This window comes from Colossoma macropomum, unplaced genomic scaffold (genome assembly GCF_904425465.1).
Source record: "Colossoma macropomum unplaced genomic scaffold, Colossoma_macropomum, whole genome shotgun sequence".
NCBI classification, from domain to species: domain Eukaryota; kingdom Metazoa; phylum Chordata; class Actinopteri; order Characiformes; family Serrasalmidae; genus Colossoma; species Colossoma macropomum.
This window is the reverse complement of record NW_023494804.1, coordinates 12344123-12359540: the sequence shown is the minus strand read 5'-3', so window position 1 is coordinate 12359540 and position 15418 is coordinate 12344123. Positions and strand designations below refer to the sequence as shown.

The window sequence follows — 15418 nt, the reverse complement described above, 5'->3', positions numbered from 1 at the left end:
ATTTGTATATCCAAAAGACTAGTAATTTTTATTTTTTTTTAATCTTTTATTCAAGTCCCAGTCGTGCTCGTGAGAATAACTTCGTTGATATTCTCCTCAGCATTGCAGGCTACGCCTATCTAAAGAGTCAGTCTAATATCTCCAGTGGGTGGCAGTGATGTTGCCATAAAAGCCTGAAGAAAAGCACGAAGAAGGAAGGAACGAATATGGCAGCACTTTTTAAAGCTCGAAAAGGTCAGTAAATAAACAGTGGCTTTTTGAGATAACGGGTCTGTTATGTGCCTCGTCAGCTTTTATTTCACATATTTTACAGCAATACGTAACGATAGTCGTGACTGAAAACGCTGGTATAACGCTAACCAAATGATTACAGGGAGCTGCACGGTAGTGCGTCTTGGTTTGAAAATACACCGACACCTAACTAATGTCAAATTCTTAGAGAATTGTTCTTTGTAGATGTAACTGCATAACAACATGAACACAACTCTTTGTCTTTGGCAGCTTACAGAAATTTGGCACAAAGATGGAGGATGTTAGACCAGGCGATGCCTGCCTGTCAGTATTGCAAACCCGCTTACAGCAGCTGTTTAAGCTCATTTTTTTATTTTTATTAAACCCACAAAGGCAAGAAATAAATACATGTGAATGCCATGTTGGCTGGCTTGCTGGGTGGATATAATTACCTCTTGTCTGGTAATATATTGTCGGCTAACCCACTCACTCGTCATGACCTTTCACCTACTTCCATGAACCCTCTGTAAAAGCCTAGTGTACTGACCGAAATCATTCACATATCATAACCGGAGTTTACTGTATCAATTTAATCATTAATTCCGTGCTAGATTCCAAATTCAGATCTCAAAATGATTTTTCATCTTTAACTTATCTTGGCTACTTGCCTTGTTCTTTTCCTGGACTCTGTAGTATTTGTGTATTTGTACAGGGACCTGTTTCGGTCATAGGTCTCGCCGCATTTAGTCTATCATCTCGACCGAGTTGTATTGCCGTTTTTTTTTTTTGTTTTTTTTTTTAAAAACTATCACCAACGCACGCTGACTCCCATTCAGGCAACTCAAAAGGGGTGAAATTGGGCCAGAGCTCTGCGGAGACATTTGGTTCAAGGGGACGGCAAACAAAGCTGAACTCCAGTGGTGTATTTTAACGTGAGTTTTTTTACTAATACACGTTCATGAAATCAGTTTAACGATTCGATGAACCGCGCTGAGAAATAACATCTTGAGTTTAGAATGTAGAGCTAAAGTTACACACACATTTTCTCACCCACCCCTCAAGTTCTTGACGTTGCACTTAAGTTCCACACCCTCCTTGTATTGTTCTGCCGAATTTCACAATCATGTTAGTGCTTATGTGTGTGTTCTTGCTGTTTTATGGTGTTTTAGGTTGGTGAGTAGATTGGTTTATACCGCAGTAAAGTTGGCTTACGGTTAGCAATGCAGGATTCGGTCGGCTATAACTCCGTGATGCAATATCTTGAACTTACAACTAGTGAGTCCTGATTGTTAACTAATTCATTCTCCACTCCGAAATCCAACATACCTCGCTTCGGAGCTTTATTTTCCAAAGCTTCTAACTTCAAAAGTTGACCGCTCAGATAAATGAAACCAGGATCAAATTGACCAGACTGATTTGACGAGGCTGAAGTTAGTTACTTATTCGCAGCTCCCGATTCGTTTGGCTCCTTATTCGCAGCGTCTTATTCGCCGGCTTAAGTAAGGTACTTATTCGCGGCTTCTCATTTAGCGAATGACGGTAAAACAAAGGGAGTGTTCACAAACGCTATATGTTTCCCATTTTAACAGACTCAGAGAGACTAATGATGGAGACATACTAATGAAGGAGTTAGGAATGTGTACTGTGTTTGCTTTACCATTGTGAACATGAAGTATGAGACTGAAGAAAAAAAAAAGATTTTTTGAGTTTATGAATTAGATTTAAAACTAATTTAAATTTAATGTGATTAAATTCAGTAGTTTTTTCCAATCACAGATGTACCTGGCAATATGGCACAATGAGTAATTGTGCATAAAAGGAAATGGACAAGAAGCAAGAAATTTCAGAGGGGTGTATTTGCATGGAATAAAACCAGTAACAGATTCCAAACACAGAAAAACACTGCCCCTGTAAGGAAAACAGGTTTTAGCCTGGCCCAAGCTGATTTAATACATTAAAAATGACTGGCAACATGGCACATACAGCAGTAATGCACACATTGAGATGAATAGGAAGCTGAAATTCCAGGTAGATACTGAAGGCATTATTCACTTCAGGCCAGGATAATTACATATCCTACATAGAGATCCAGTTCCCCCGTAAGGAAAACCTGGTTTCAGGCTGGCCAAGCTGATTTAATACATTAAAAATGACTGGCAACATGGCACATAGAGCAGTAATGAACACAATGAAATGAATACGAAGCTGAAAATCCAGGTAGATATTGAAGGTCTTATTCATGTTGGGCCAGGATAATTACATACCTTAGACAGAGAGCCAATTGCCCCCTGTAAGGAAAACCTCATTTTAGCTTGGCCCAAGCTGATTTAATAAATTAAAATAGCTGGCAACATTGCACATTATGCAGTAACGCACACAATGAAATGAATACGAAGCTGAATTTCCAGGTGGATACTGAAGGCATTATTCACATCGGGCCAGGATAATTACATATCCCAGACAGAGATCCATTCTCTCACTGTAAGGAAAACCTGGTTTTCACCTGGCCCAAGCTGATTCAATACATTAAAATAACCAGCAACATGGCTCATATAGCAGTAATGCACACAGTGGAATGAATAGGAAGCCAAAGTTCCAGCTGGATACTGAAGGCATTATTCACTTCGGGCCAGGATAATTACATATACCTGATAGAGATCCACTCTCCCCCTGTAAGGAAAACCTGGTATTACCCTGGTCCAAGCTGATTTAATACATTAAAATAAGCAGCAACATGGCTCATAGAGCAGTAATGCACACAATGAAATGAATGGCAAGCTGAAATTTCAGGTGGAAACTGAAGGCCTTATTCACATCGGGCCAGGATAATTACATATCTCAGACAGAGATCCAGTCTCCCACTATAAGGAAAACCTTGTTTTAGCCTGAACCAAGCTGATGTAATACATTAAAAATGACTGGCAACATGGCTCATAGAGCAGTGATGCACACAATGAAATGAATAGGAAGATGAAATTCCAGGTGGATACTGATGGCCTTATTCATATCGGTCCAGAATAATTACATATCGCAGACGGAGATCCAGTCTCGACCTATAAGGAAAACCTGGTTTTAGCTTGGCCTCAGCTGATGTAATACATTAAAAATGACTGGCAACATGGCACAAAATGAATAGGAAGCTGAAATTCCAAGTGGATGCTGAAGGCATTATTCACTTCAGGCCAGGATAATTACATGTACTAGATGGAGATCCGGTCTCCCCCTGTAAGGAAAACCTGGTTAGCGAAAATACATTAAAATGATGTAATACATTTTAATGTATTACATCAGCTTGGGCCAGGCTAAAATCAGGTTTTCCTTACAGGGGGCAATTGGATATCTATCTAGGATATGTAATTTTCCTGGCCCAATGTGAATAAGACCTTCAATATCTACCTGGATTTTCATCTTCCTATACATTTCAGTGTGTGCATTACTGCTCTATGTGCTCTATGTCTTGCCAGTTATTTTAATGTATTAAATCAGCTTGGGCCAAGCTAAAACCTGTTTTCCTTACAGGGGCAGTGTTTTTCTGTGTTTGGAATCTGTTATTGGTTTTACTCCATGCAAATACACCCCTCTGAAATTTCTTGCTTCTTATCCATTTCCTTTTATGCACAATTACTCATTGTGCCATATTGCCAGGTACATCTGTGATTGGAAAAAACTACTGAATTTAATCACATTAAATTTAGATTAGTTTTAAATCTAATTTGTAAACTCACCCTTATTTTCTTCTTCAGTCTCACACTTAAAACTTGCAATGAAAATAAACTTTGGAAATGAATTGAAGGAACATCATATATTTACAGAATTAAATATTCCCTTATAGTCATAATCTTCATGTTCACAATGGTAAAGCAAACACTACACATTCCTAACTCCTTCATTGGTATGTCTCCATCATTAGTGTCTCTGAGTCTGTTAAAATGGGAAACTGTGCAGCATATAGCGTTTGTGAACACTCCCTTTGTTTTACCGTCATTCGCTAAATGAGAAGCCGCGAATAAGTAGCTAACCTTAGCCGGCGAATAAGACGCTGCGAATAAGGAGCCAAACGAATCGGGAGCTGTGAATAAGTAACTAACTTCCGCCTCGTACTGATTTGGAATTTGTTTTCACAGCTCGGCGTTCTTATTTACCAAGCTGGTCAGAGTAGGAGTGCTGATCTAGGATCAGATTCCTTGGTTGTTTACTATGACTTCTACTGTCGAGAACACATCCCTGATCAGCGTTCCTGCACGTAGCCTTATCATGAATATGGGTTTTGATTTTGACTGTCAGTGTCTTGTATACAGCTATTTAATTACTTTATACAGCTCTATCAACTAACCTGGTTTGTAAAATATTTCACAACTTTTGTGTTCCAGTCATATATTGGTACACATTTACCCTATAAATCTGAAAAATATGAGGTTTTGACTTTGGTATACCATTTAAAATACACTATCAATAACCATGCAAATTCATTTGTAGGCATTACATGATTTGTGAACTTTCACAAACAGTTTGTCAAATTTAATTACTTAATACAACCCTATTCTTATTGTCATGTGTAATAGAGTATTTCAGTTCAAGAGCAAATCTTAACACCACATAAAACTTCAGAAACTCCTCATGTAGAGGGGTGAAATTAGGCTCAAATCCAGCCATCTTTTTGTGATTTTATTTATTTTTTACTGTGCTCTTGTACCATAAAGCTGAGAAATAGAGGCTTTTGACTTTGGAACAGTGGCATGACATGATTTTGCCAAGTGGGAAGGTGGTACGGATATTCATCACCCAAACACAGTGGCCCAGTCTCTTACCGGATGCTGTTTCCTTGCCCTCTCCATGCTGTCACAGCTTGTGCTGCAGTACCACCTGATGGCCCGAAGATCACGGCCGGCCAATGTTGGTTTTCGGCCTTGTCGAATCCTTTAATGATATTATGTACCGTAGATGATGATGATAATACTGAAGCTCTTTGCTGTTTTGCAATGAGAAACGTAATTGTTGCAATATTTGCCTATGCAGTCTTTCACAGAGTGGTGAACCCCTCCCCATATTTACTTCTGAAAGACTCTCTGAGATGCTCTTTTTATACTCAGTCATGTTACTGACCTGTTAAAATAACCTAATTAGTTGTAAGATGTTCCATTAGATGTTTTTTTAGCATTACACAATTTTACTAGTCTTTACTGCCCCTGTGCCAACTGGCAGTTGCTGGCATCAAAATGGGTACACGATTTTTTAAAAACAATAAAATTTCTCAGCTTCAACATTTGATGTGTTGTCTTTGTACTATTTTCAATTAAATATAGGGTTTAAATGAATTGCGCATCACTGCATTCAGTTTTTATTTACATTTTGCATAGTATCCCAATCTTTGTGGAAATGGGCTTGTGCATACAACCGTAATACACTTACTAGCTTGGTAATGGGATTTGGGTATAATCTCCAAAGTGTGGCCCACAGGCCAAAGTTGGCCCCTGAGAGTGTTTGATTTGGCACTACTGAAAGTTACCATAACCCCACCAGCTCCCTACAATACATATAGAACAATATTTATATAACATGTAGAAGTTATTGTAATTTTTAAATTATTTTTGAAGCATTTCAATAACATGTACTAAATAGTTTTATAATAGACTGTATTATACTAGAGTAATATCATACTAAATAGTGTGATATTATAAAATACATTTTTAAAATCTTGATTTGAAACCTACCTAGAGGGATGAGAGAATTGCCTACCTGATTTGTAAAATGTTTCACAGTTATACTTTTGTTCATCAGTACTTTTTGGTAAGCTTTTGCACCATGCTGAAAAATATGAGGCTTTGACTTCGGAACATTATTTCAGACATATACACTACAATAACTGTTATGTGCTTGTTTTGGGCTTTACCTGATTTGTGAAAACATTGACAGATTTTACATGATTCCACATGTTTTCTGGATAAATGTCTCTACCTCCAGTTTCTTAAAAACAGGAAACAGCTGCCCTATGCATACAGTTAAAATATGTAAGTATGAGAACAACATATAATACCACATTACACAAACAGTATTAATTTCCTACATTGTTGACCTCGGTAAAAAGATATTGTTCCCTCACCTCTGAAATCCCAATTTAACTGTCTGTGTTTCTTTTAGCCAGTTCGGTTCACAGTGGTTGGATTGATTCAGAGTGGGCATTTGGTTGGATTCATTAAAAGCAGGCATTAAATAAATTTATCCAGAGCGTACGTTGGTTACATTAATTCAGACTGGGCATTGGTCGAATTCATTTAGTGTGGGCATGAAAAATAAAATTTGAAAATTTTCCATCCACATTTGTTTGTAAGTACAAGAGGATTTTCGACTATAGCTCTTCTAAGGGGTACAACTGTCTGTCACAAACAAATAAGTGAATCTCAATATAGTAAACGATTTCTGATGTCTCTGAATTAATTAATTCATTCATTTATTAAATTATGAGTACAGTTATTTATTAGACCAGACCATATTTATACATTCTTTTTCTCACTGTCTTTCAGCCCTAGCCATGGCTGTGAGTTGTGGCAAGAGGAACTTGACTCAACTGGCAGAATTGCCTGAGCTCCATCAAATGCTGAGGCAGACATGTCGGGACTATGCAGAAAAGGAACTTGCCCCGATTGCTGGACAGCTGGACAAAAATCACACATTTCCAGCCAAGCAGGTAAGTAACTTGAATACTACATCACTTTTTTTTGTACACAGGGATTTATTCTTGAAGATGGTTCCTTTGAGATCCTTCCAGTAAGACCATGTTTCAAAAAGTTATTTTTCCAATAAGACTGCTATGATGTATTTATACATTTATTTATTTATTTATTGCAGGTTCGAGAACTTGGGGCAATGGGTGTGATGGCTGTGGAGGTTCCAGAGAGTCTTGGAGGAGCTGGAATGGATTATTTTGCCTACAGCCTAGCCGTTGAAGAGTTAAGCAGAGGTTGTGCCTCCACTGGGGTTATTGTCAGTGTCAATAATGTAAGTCAGTCTCACAGGGCAGGGTTTCATGTTCACGTTGAACCTTAATGGTTTCTAGTGGTATGGACATGGTGTAGCAGTGAAATGATGCCAAAAACAATGTTTTCCCATCTAAGTCCATTCCAAAGATGCAGTGGGTACTGAAACATGCAGAGTCATCCACTTGTAGTCATTTTAGGCAAGACAGTTAAAACATTAGCCACTGAAATAAATCCATATGTCTTAAATCATATTTTATTTCAGTGCTTAGATTGTTATTGTTTTCTTTTTAATTCTTTTGTTCTAGTGTTTTTATTTACACACACACACACACACACACACACACACACACACACACACACACACACACACAGATGGTAGTATAACTATAACTCATATTTCATAATGTCTCTGTTTATGTGATATTTATGTGTAGCCCTCCTAATTAGAGAAGAAGGGAGTTATGAATGTTCAACCTAAATCTGTGTAATCTAATCATGTTGCTATTGTGACTGCAGGCAGAAATGGGGTGAAGTTTATTGTGTTTTGAATATTGAATATTGTGATATTTTGTGTTTTAGTCTTTATACCTGGGACCAGTTCTGGCATTTGGCACAGAGGAACAAAAACAGCTATGGATCTCTCCCTTTACCACTGGGGAAAAAGTAGGCTGCTTTGCTTTGAGTGAACCAGGTAAATGCATTAGCACATATTCGTCTACTGACTGACTATACTTCTAAATTTACTGACTTGCAATCTATGGCAGTGCTATCTATCAAGTAAATTTCTCAAATTTCTGCCCTGTTAATAGTGCCCCTGTAAGCTGTGAAGTAGACATGTGCCAATATAAAAATTTAATATCATGATAATTACCTACGAAAATTCTTCATTAGTCCGACAATGGGGTAAATTCAAAGTGCTACAGCAACAAAGGAATAGCAAGACTCCCAAGAAAAGATGTACCATAAGAGAATTAATAAACAAGTCAAGTTAAAGTTTATTTATATGGTGCTTTTTACAACAGCCGTTGTCACAAAGCAGCTTTACAGAAAAATCTGGGTCTAAGCCCCAGTGAGCAAGCCAATGGCAACAGTGGCAAGAAAAAAACTCCATAAGATCAAGAGGAAGAAACCTTGAGAGGAACCAAGGCTCAAAAGGGGAACCCATCCTCCTCTGGTTGACACCAGATAGCAAACGATAACAGCTGAAAATAAGGTTTGACCATTAGTATAAGGCCCTAGGTATTAACCTTGTTAATTACTTAACAAGGTTACAGTTTGTTACTTATTACCGTATAGACAATATATATAATATGAAAGATAAAAAAAAACAACTATACATAAACTCTATCGTTCAGATAAAAAAAAGTATAGACTCCTTCCTAATCTTTGTTTGTGTTTGTTGTTTTGTGTGTGTTTCCATGAGCTATGAAGGTAAAGATGACAGTGCAGTGGAAGCTTGTGAAACTGCAGTTTATTTGACTAAAATGCAGGGACAATATTTCAGTAACAATATTGTGTGTGTTGAACATTGTGGTATACCTTATTATATAATGTTGGAACAGTTGTCAGTTGTGAAGTGGAAATGCCTAGAAGCAATATTGCACTGCACCGTCTGGCAGTCTGACAAACAAATCTGATTTTGGCAGATACCAGGACAACGCTACTTGCCTGAGACGGTTCTTCAGTGGGAACTGGAATTGTAATTTAAGATCTTAGTCCAGGCCTAGATTGGATCCATACATGAGAACCTAGCCCTGACAGAGATAAATGTTAAAAGGCTCAGTGAATGACAATACCACGTTAAACAACAGTGTTTAAGTTAAGCTTATTGCATTTAGTTTTGCCTCATGCTGGGATTGGAACGCACTACTGTCTGTACACACCAATTTTATATTTTAAAACGAACAGCTTCTGAAACTAACACTTCAAATTCAAGAGGTATGGCTATCCCTGGCTACTCTCTCATGACCAGATGCTTTCTGTTTGTTTTGCTCTGCCGTTGAAAGGCAACGGAAGTGATGCAGGTGCTGCCTCCACGCTGGCACGTCAGGAAGGAGATGAATGGGTGCTAAATGGCACCAAGGCATGGATTACCAACTGCTTGGATGCATCTGCTGCAGTGGTCTTTGCCACAACAGACAAGAGCTTAAAACACAAGGTTGATGTACCATTTATCATTTTCAGCTCAAGCTCAACACATCCAGCATGTAGATTAAGTCTTTACTTTAGCAGTATGTTTATTCTTTTAGATGAACTCATCTCACATTAGAGATCCTTTACCAGACCTCTCAGTGCAAGTGGTGACAGGGATTAGTTTTTGTGCCTTTCACATCCAGATTAACAAAGCTATATGGAAAAGCTGAGATCACCAGTCACTCTCTGATAAACAAAGCCTTGTTTGCAGAGGGTCCTGTTACACAAGGAATAACAAGCAAAAAAGTGGCTAAATACAAAAATGAAAATTAAACCAGCAATTGCAAACAAGTAAGACAAAGCACAAAGACAGATATGTATAATACAGTTAAATGAAACGTTTAAATTTGTGAGGTATTTTTATTTTTTTCCCATCTGACTTAAAGGTGCATTAGTTTATTTCTTTTATTACTTGTACAAAAAACCTGGAAAATATGTTAAACATAACAAACACATTGTTTTTGCAATGACATCAGTACAAGAGTATTATGTGCCTGAGAAATCCATTTTAGAAAACTGCAGTGTGGAGCGAAATGCTTGTCTATGTTTACACTGACCTCCAGTTAGTAATTTTATAAGACCTTCCCCTATACCATGCAACTTCACCCCATTTCTGCCTGCAACAAATCAAGTAGATAGATGTTAATGACTCAGAAAGCATGGTAAATAATACATAGGATGAACCATCTGCAGAGAGATGTATGTAAAACTAGTCAAGTGCAGGTAACACAGCTAACAAAGTCGAAGTCTACGTTTTTTTCAGACTGCATGTTCTACCTTAAATGCTGCTGTAGAGGCGATTAAACAGCAAAGAGAATCTTGACTATTTTTGAGCATCAAATCAGTATGAACCTAATGCCAAGTGTTTATAGGCGTGTAACTTTTATGCAATAGATGGAAAGTGAGGTCATGACAATACTAGGTAATGCTGCCAGTCTCTAAATAACCTCTGTTGGTTACAGTCCATTCTGTGGTTCTGCATTTTGTTGATGGGGAATGGGAGGTGGATCCCAAAAGTAAAAAAAAAACATAGTTCCAGTGTTGTTGTAGTTCACCTTTTTAACTTTGCGGTTTGCTTGTCCTCAGTTTTGACTCATGCACCTTTTTAAAGGTTTTTTTTTTTCATAGATTAATAACATTTTTAAAGCCATTTTAGAAATAAAAGTTATATTACAAAATCAGTATCTCTAATGGATTGTTCATTATTCTCAGGGAATCAGTGCCTTCCTGGTGCCTATGCCTCATCCAGGTTTGTCTCTAGGAAAGAAAGAAGATAAACTGGGAATCCGAGCCTCTTCCACAGCAAACCTGATTCTGGAGGATTGCCGCATCCCCCTGGGCAACTTGCTTGGCCAGCGTGGGATGGGCTTCAAGATTGCCATGGTAATATTAACATTTTCTTAAATACTGAATTGATATTTCACAGTTCTGAACTCTTCACATATCTTTTTATGATTGGCCATTCAAGAGTGATTAAATCTTACATAAGCAAGGTTGTTGCTATTGCACCAAGTTTCAAGGCCATGACGTTTTTGTCCATATGTTGTGGTAAATGAACCTTTTGTAGACAGATTTGTAGTGTGTTTGTACAACAGCAAACTCTGGACAGTGGGCGGATTGGAATAGCTTCCCAGGCTCTTGGCATTGCACAAGCAGCTCTTGACTGTGCAGCTGATTACGCTCACAAGAGGACAGCTTTTGGAGCACCAATTGCGAAGATGCAAGCCATACAGGTGCATTGCGCTTGTTACAAATTTTCAGTTCACCTGTAAGTTTGGAAATATGTTAAAGGAATTCTTTAACGTTTTTCAGTCTATTCTCTATAGCCTGATCTTGGTCTGTTGCATCTAGAAAATGGTTGTTTACCACAGGCAATCATTTTGATGCATTTCTCTGTATTTAAATTTGAAATTTAATGAAAATTTATTCGTATAGTACTTTTACAACAGGCGATGTTACAATAGTGATGAGGGAAAAAACTTTCTAATAGCAAGAGGAACCAAGACTCAAAAGAGGATGCCATTCCTACTCTCAACAACACTGCAAAACAGCACATGGAGCAATATGAATAAAAAAACAAGGAATTGACAATGAATATACAATACTGAATATGGAATAAAGAATAGAAATGAGCCTGTCATTACACAGAAATATTACTGTTAGAAGACTGTCAGAGTAACAATGAGAAATAAATTTGTATAAAACATAGAAGCATATCAAATTGAAAATGAGAATGAAATTAATGAAAACCAGTGAGTACTGTTTGAAGCCTAGAAAAGAACAGAAAAACTGTTAACTCAAAAAACATAGAAGCCAGTGCTTCATAAATTTAAATAAATTTAACAGATCCAAGATCCAAGTTGCTGTAGAAGCTTTATTAGTACAAAATCTACAAACCTCAGTTTCAAAAAATGTAATACAGTATGTGAAATGCTAATATAAATAAAGTTTTTGATGTTTTACTTTTATAATTTGTTTATGAACTTCATTGGGCTTTTCCTTTTTTATTTATTTGTTATTATATATTTTTATTTATTTATCTATTTATTTATTTATTTATTGGAAGTGTATGCTCAACTAATCTGAAAAATTGGGACGTTTGAGATGTTTACCAATGTATTACATCACATTGTAACAACACTGAATAATTGGTTGAGGATTGAGAGACCAAATGATCCAGTTTTAAAAGTGGAATTTATTGCCATTCTTCCATTATACAAGTTTTCAGTTGCACAACTGCATGGGGCTGTCATTGTCATATTTTACACTCCATAATGTGCAGTGGGAGACAGATCTGGACAGCAGGCAGGCCATTCTTAGACCCACACTCTCTGATTACACAACCATGCTGACACACACATACAGAATGTGGCTTGGCGTTGTCATGTTGAATTAAGCATGGACGTCCCTGAAAAAGACATCTGAATGGTTCTTTGCTTCTTTGGCCAAGAGGACTTAACATCCATTTCATATTTCTTTAAACAATCTGAAAGGTTGACTTGTCAAACCACAGTACTTGTTTTCTGTGTGCATAAGTGCATTTCAGAAGAGTTTGACTCAGAAGTCAGCAGTGTTTCTGGACGTTGTTGAGTTATGGCTTCTGCTGTGCATAGTACAGTCTTTATTTGCATTTATGCATGCAACAGCGAATTGTTTCAACAACTGTTTGTCAAAGTGTTCCCTAGCCCATATGGTGATAACCATCACAGAAGCATGCCAGTTTTTAATACAATGTCATCCGAGTGATCGGAGCGATCAAAGCTCACATGTGGCCAGGGTTGGGATGTAATGGAAAACAAGTATTGGGAATATGTATTCAGAATGCAGAACATTTTACAAAAAACAATGAACTTGTTAAATTCAATATCTTGTCTCTGTCCTATTGTTGTTTAAATACAGGTCAAAATAGATTTGCAAATCTCTGCTTTCATTTTTGATTTGCATTTCACATACTATCCTGACTTTTTTGGAAGGTGGTTTGTAGGAGCTGACATTTTGTCACTTATAAAACCAGGCAGCCATCACTCAGTGGTTAAGTATCCAGAGGGCACTATGACATTAATGGGTGTTATCATTTTGAAACAACTTCTGGTTAAATTAATGTTACAGTACGACTGAATCTCATTGTTTTTTCACACCCAGAGAAAATACTATGTATAGATATCTGTGCTTATATGGTGACGTTCCAAAGTAAACAATTAAATAATTATTTTGAGATCACGAATTTGTCTTTCTTCTTTTTATGTAATAATCAGGGTTTTCAACACTGCGACTAGTCTTACTTTAAAATACATTTGAGATCTTTTTTCCTAACACAAGTCTCTACTCTCTACAGTTTAAATTGGCAGACATGGCTGTGGCGCTAGAAAGTGCTCGTCTTCTCACCTGGAAAGCTGCAATGTTACGAGATGCAAAGAAACCCTACTCCAAGGCTAGTATATTCTGCTATATTACATGTTTTTATCTACTTATCACATGGACTCTCTTTGATACCTTACATGGTACAGTATGATTGTTACGTAGTGACTAAGCTTCTGCATGAGAACTGAAATGTGATTTGTGCATTAGCATTATTCCTGTCACTTTTGCCATTTCCTGTTTCACTGTTGCAGGCGGCTGCTATGGCCAAGCTGGCTGCATCTGAGGCAGCAACATTTGTTTCACATCAGGTAAGAACTTCTCCACAGTTACATGGTGTTAAGGGCAGACAATTACATAAGAAGTGATTAACCCTTTTGTCTTATCAATATGAAGGCCATCCAGGTGTTGGGGGGAATGGGTTATGTAACAGACATGCCTGCTGAGAGACATTACCGTGACGCTCGCATTACTGAGATCTACGAGGGAACCAGTGAGATTCAGAGACTGGTCATTGCAAACCAGGTTTTGAAGGAATATCAGCAATAGGATGGCATTGCGAAAAGTGCTGACATCAACTTCCTCCAACGACTTCTAACAGTGTTGTGCCTGGAATCTCCAAATGATGAGCAGTTTTGCTTATTAACATCTCAATTCATTTTTCTACCTGTCTGACCTAGTTTATCATTTCAGAGATTTGATAGCAGAGGTTGACTAAGTGCTCTAAGAGAAGCCACAGGTGCATTTTTTTTTCTTACCACAAGAGTGCAGCAGAGTGCCTGTACTTATTGCCTTTACCTGTGCAGGAGTGAAGATCACCTCACAGGATACTACTGAATGATATTGATAAACTCAAGGATTGCTTTCAGTGGCATGGACTATAAATTGGTGTTTGGTTGCACATAATGATTACATGAATTCTGTAGACAATTTTAAAATAAATATCAGTTTATTGGTCTTTTGTTCATCTCAGTGAAGGATTTTCTTTGACAACTATTCAATATATAGAAAATCAGTGTGGCAATTAGTCATCTTAATTCATGTGCAGTTTCACTGTTTATTACTGTCCATTGTTAAAAAGATTGTTAAAATAATGTTGACATTTTGTAACATTAAAAACATTGTCATAATAGCAACAGGGCAATGTGTTTTAGCAGCTAAACAACACAGGATGCCAAAAATAAGAAAAAACTGCACATGTTTCCAAGAAAAGGGCTGGCTTGACAATCTTTTATATTGGTTTTTAACCCCTAAAAAGTGAATGAAAGCTTTCTTTTTTTTCTCAGCACTAATTATCCCTTACCTAAAATGTAGTCAATCAGCCATCTAGTTGGTGTCCAAAATTTGATTCTTTTGAAATAAAAATATGAAGCTCGTGTAGATAACATGTAATAGAGGCTTCTACCCCTCCAGTTAATATTGTGCAAACTGGACAGTAATTGCATGGCTAAATCATCACATAACTAAACATGGTTTGCATAAATTGTCATTTTTCAAGATGTCTGTATAATTCAGCGGTTGAAATATAAACATTCTGAGTGGTTTGACGTGAAGTGGTTCATTCGTAGAGAAGCTTATGGACTCTGATTTCTTTAGCTATTATAGTTACTATACAAAACCACCAGTGAACCGGCACATGTCTTCTGGGTTTTTTAATGTTGATGATAGTAAAATAGTAATAAACTTTCTTAGGGGACTGTTCTGCCTTAGAACGCACATAATGTATCCCTTCATCATGAATAGATTAAAATAAATGATAATACTCTTTAGGCCAAAACTTTATCACAAAACTACCATGAAGCAGTGTCTCAGACATCAGAGTTTTCATAACAGTTTTCATGTAGTAACTTTCTGTAAGGGAGCTCTTAGAGCCATTAAACTCCTCAGAGGTCTGATTCCAGTCACCACCACTGTGAACAATTCTGACTCAGTTTCTCTATAATGAAGCATTTCACACTAAACCTCTCTAATGATTTTGCTGACATGTTAATTTAATTATGTAGAATAAAAAAAATGGTGGAATTCCCCTTTAAGCAAGTCTGTTGGGCGATTTTTGCACTCCTCTGCTGCAGTAAGTCTCTACTTTTCTGGGAAGGCTTTACACTATGTTGTAACATTGCTGTGAGGTTTTGATTGCTTTCAGCTACAAGAGCATTTAG

General features: G+C 37.3%; 1 protein-coding gene across 1 annotated transcript; it reads left to right on the top strand.

Moving 5' to 3' along the window:
- The first annotated feature begins 148 nt into the window (after positions 1–148).
- acads (acyl-CoA dehydrogenase short chain) lies at positions 149–14220 on the top strand. Its single transcript, XM_036594730.1, has 10 exons — positions 149–234; positions 6753–6916; positions 7078–7227; positions 7788–7899; positions 9215–9366; positions 10614–10784; positions 10997–11134; positions 13237–13332; positions 13514–13570; positions 13656–14220. The coding sequence occupies exons 1-10, from the start codon at positions 207–209 to the stop codon at positions 13806–13808; spliced, it is 1221 nt and encodes a 406-aa protein (XP_036450623.1). The 5' UTR covers positions 149–206; the 3' UTR covers positions 13809–14220.
- The last annotated feature ends 1198 nt before the right edge of the window (positions 14221–15418 follow it).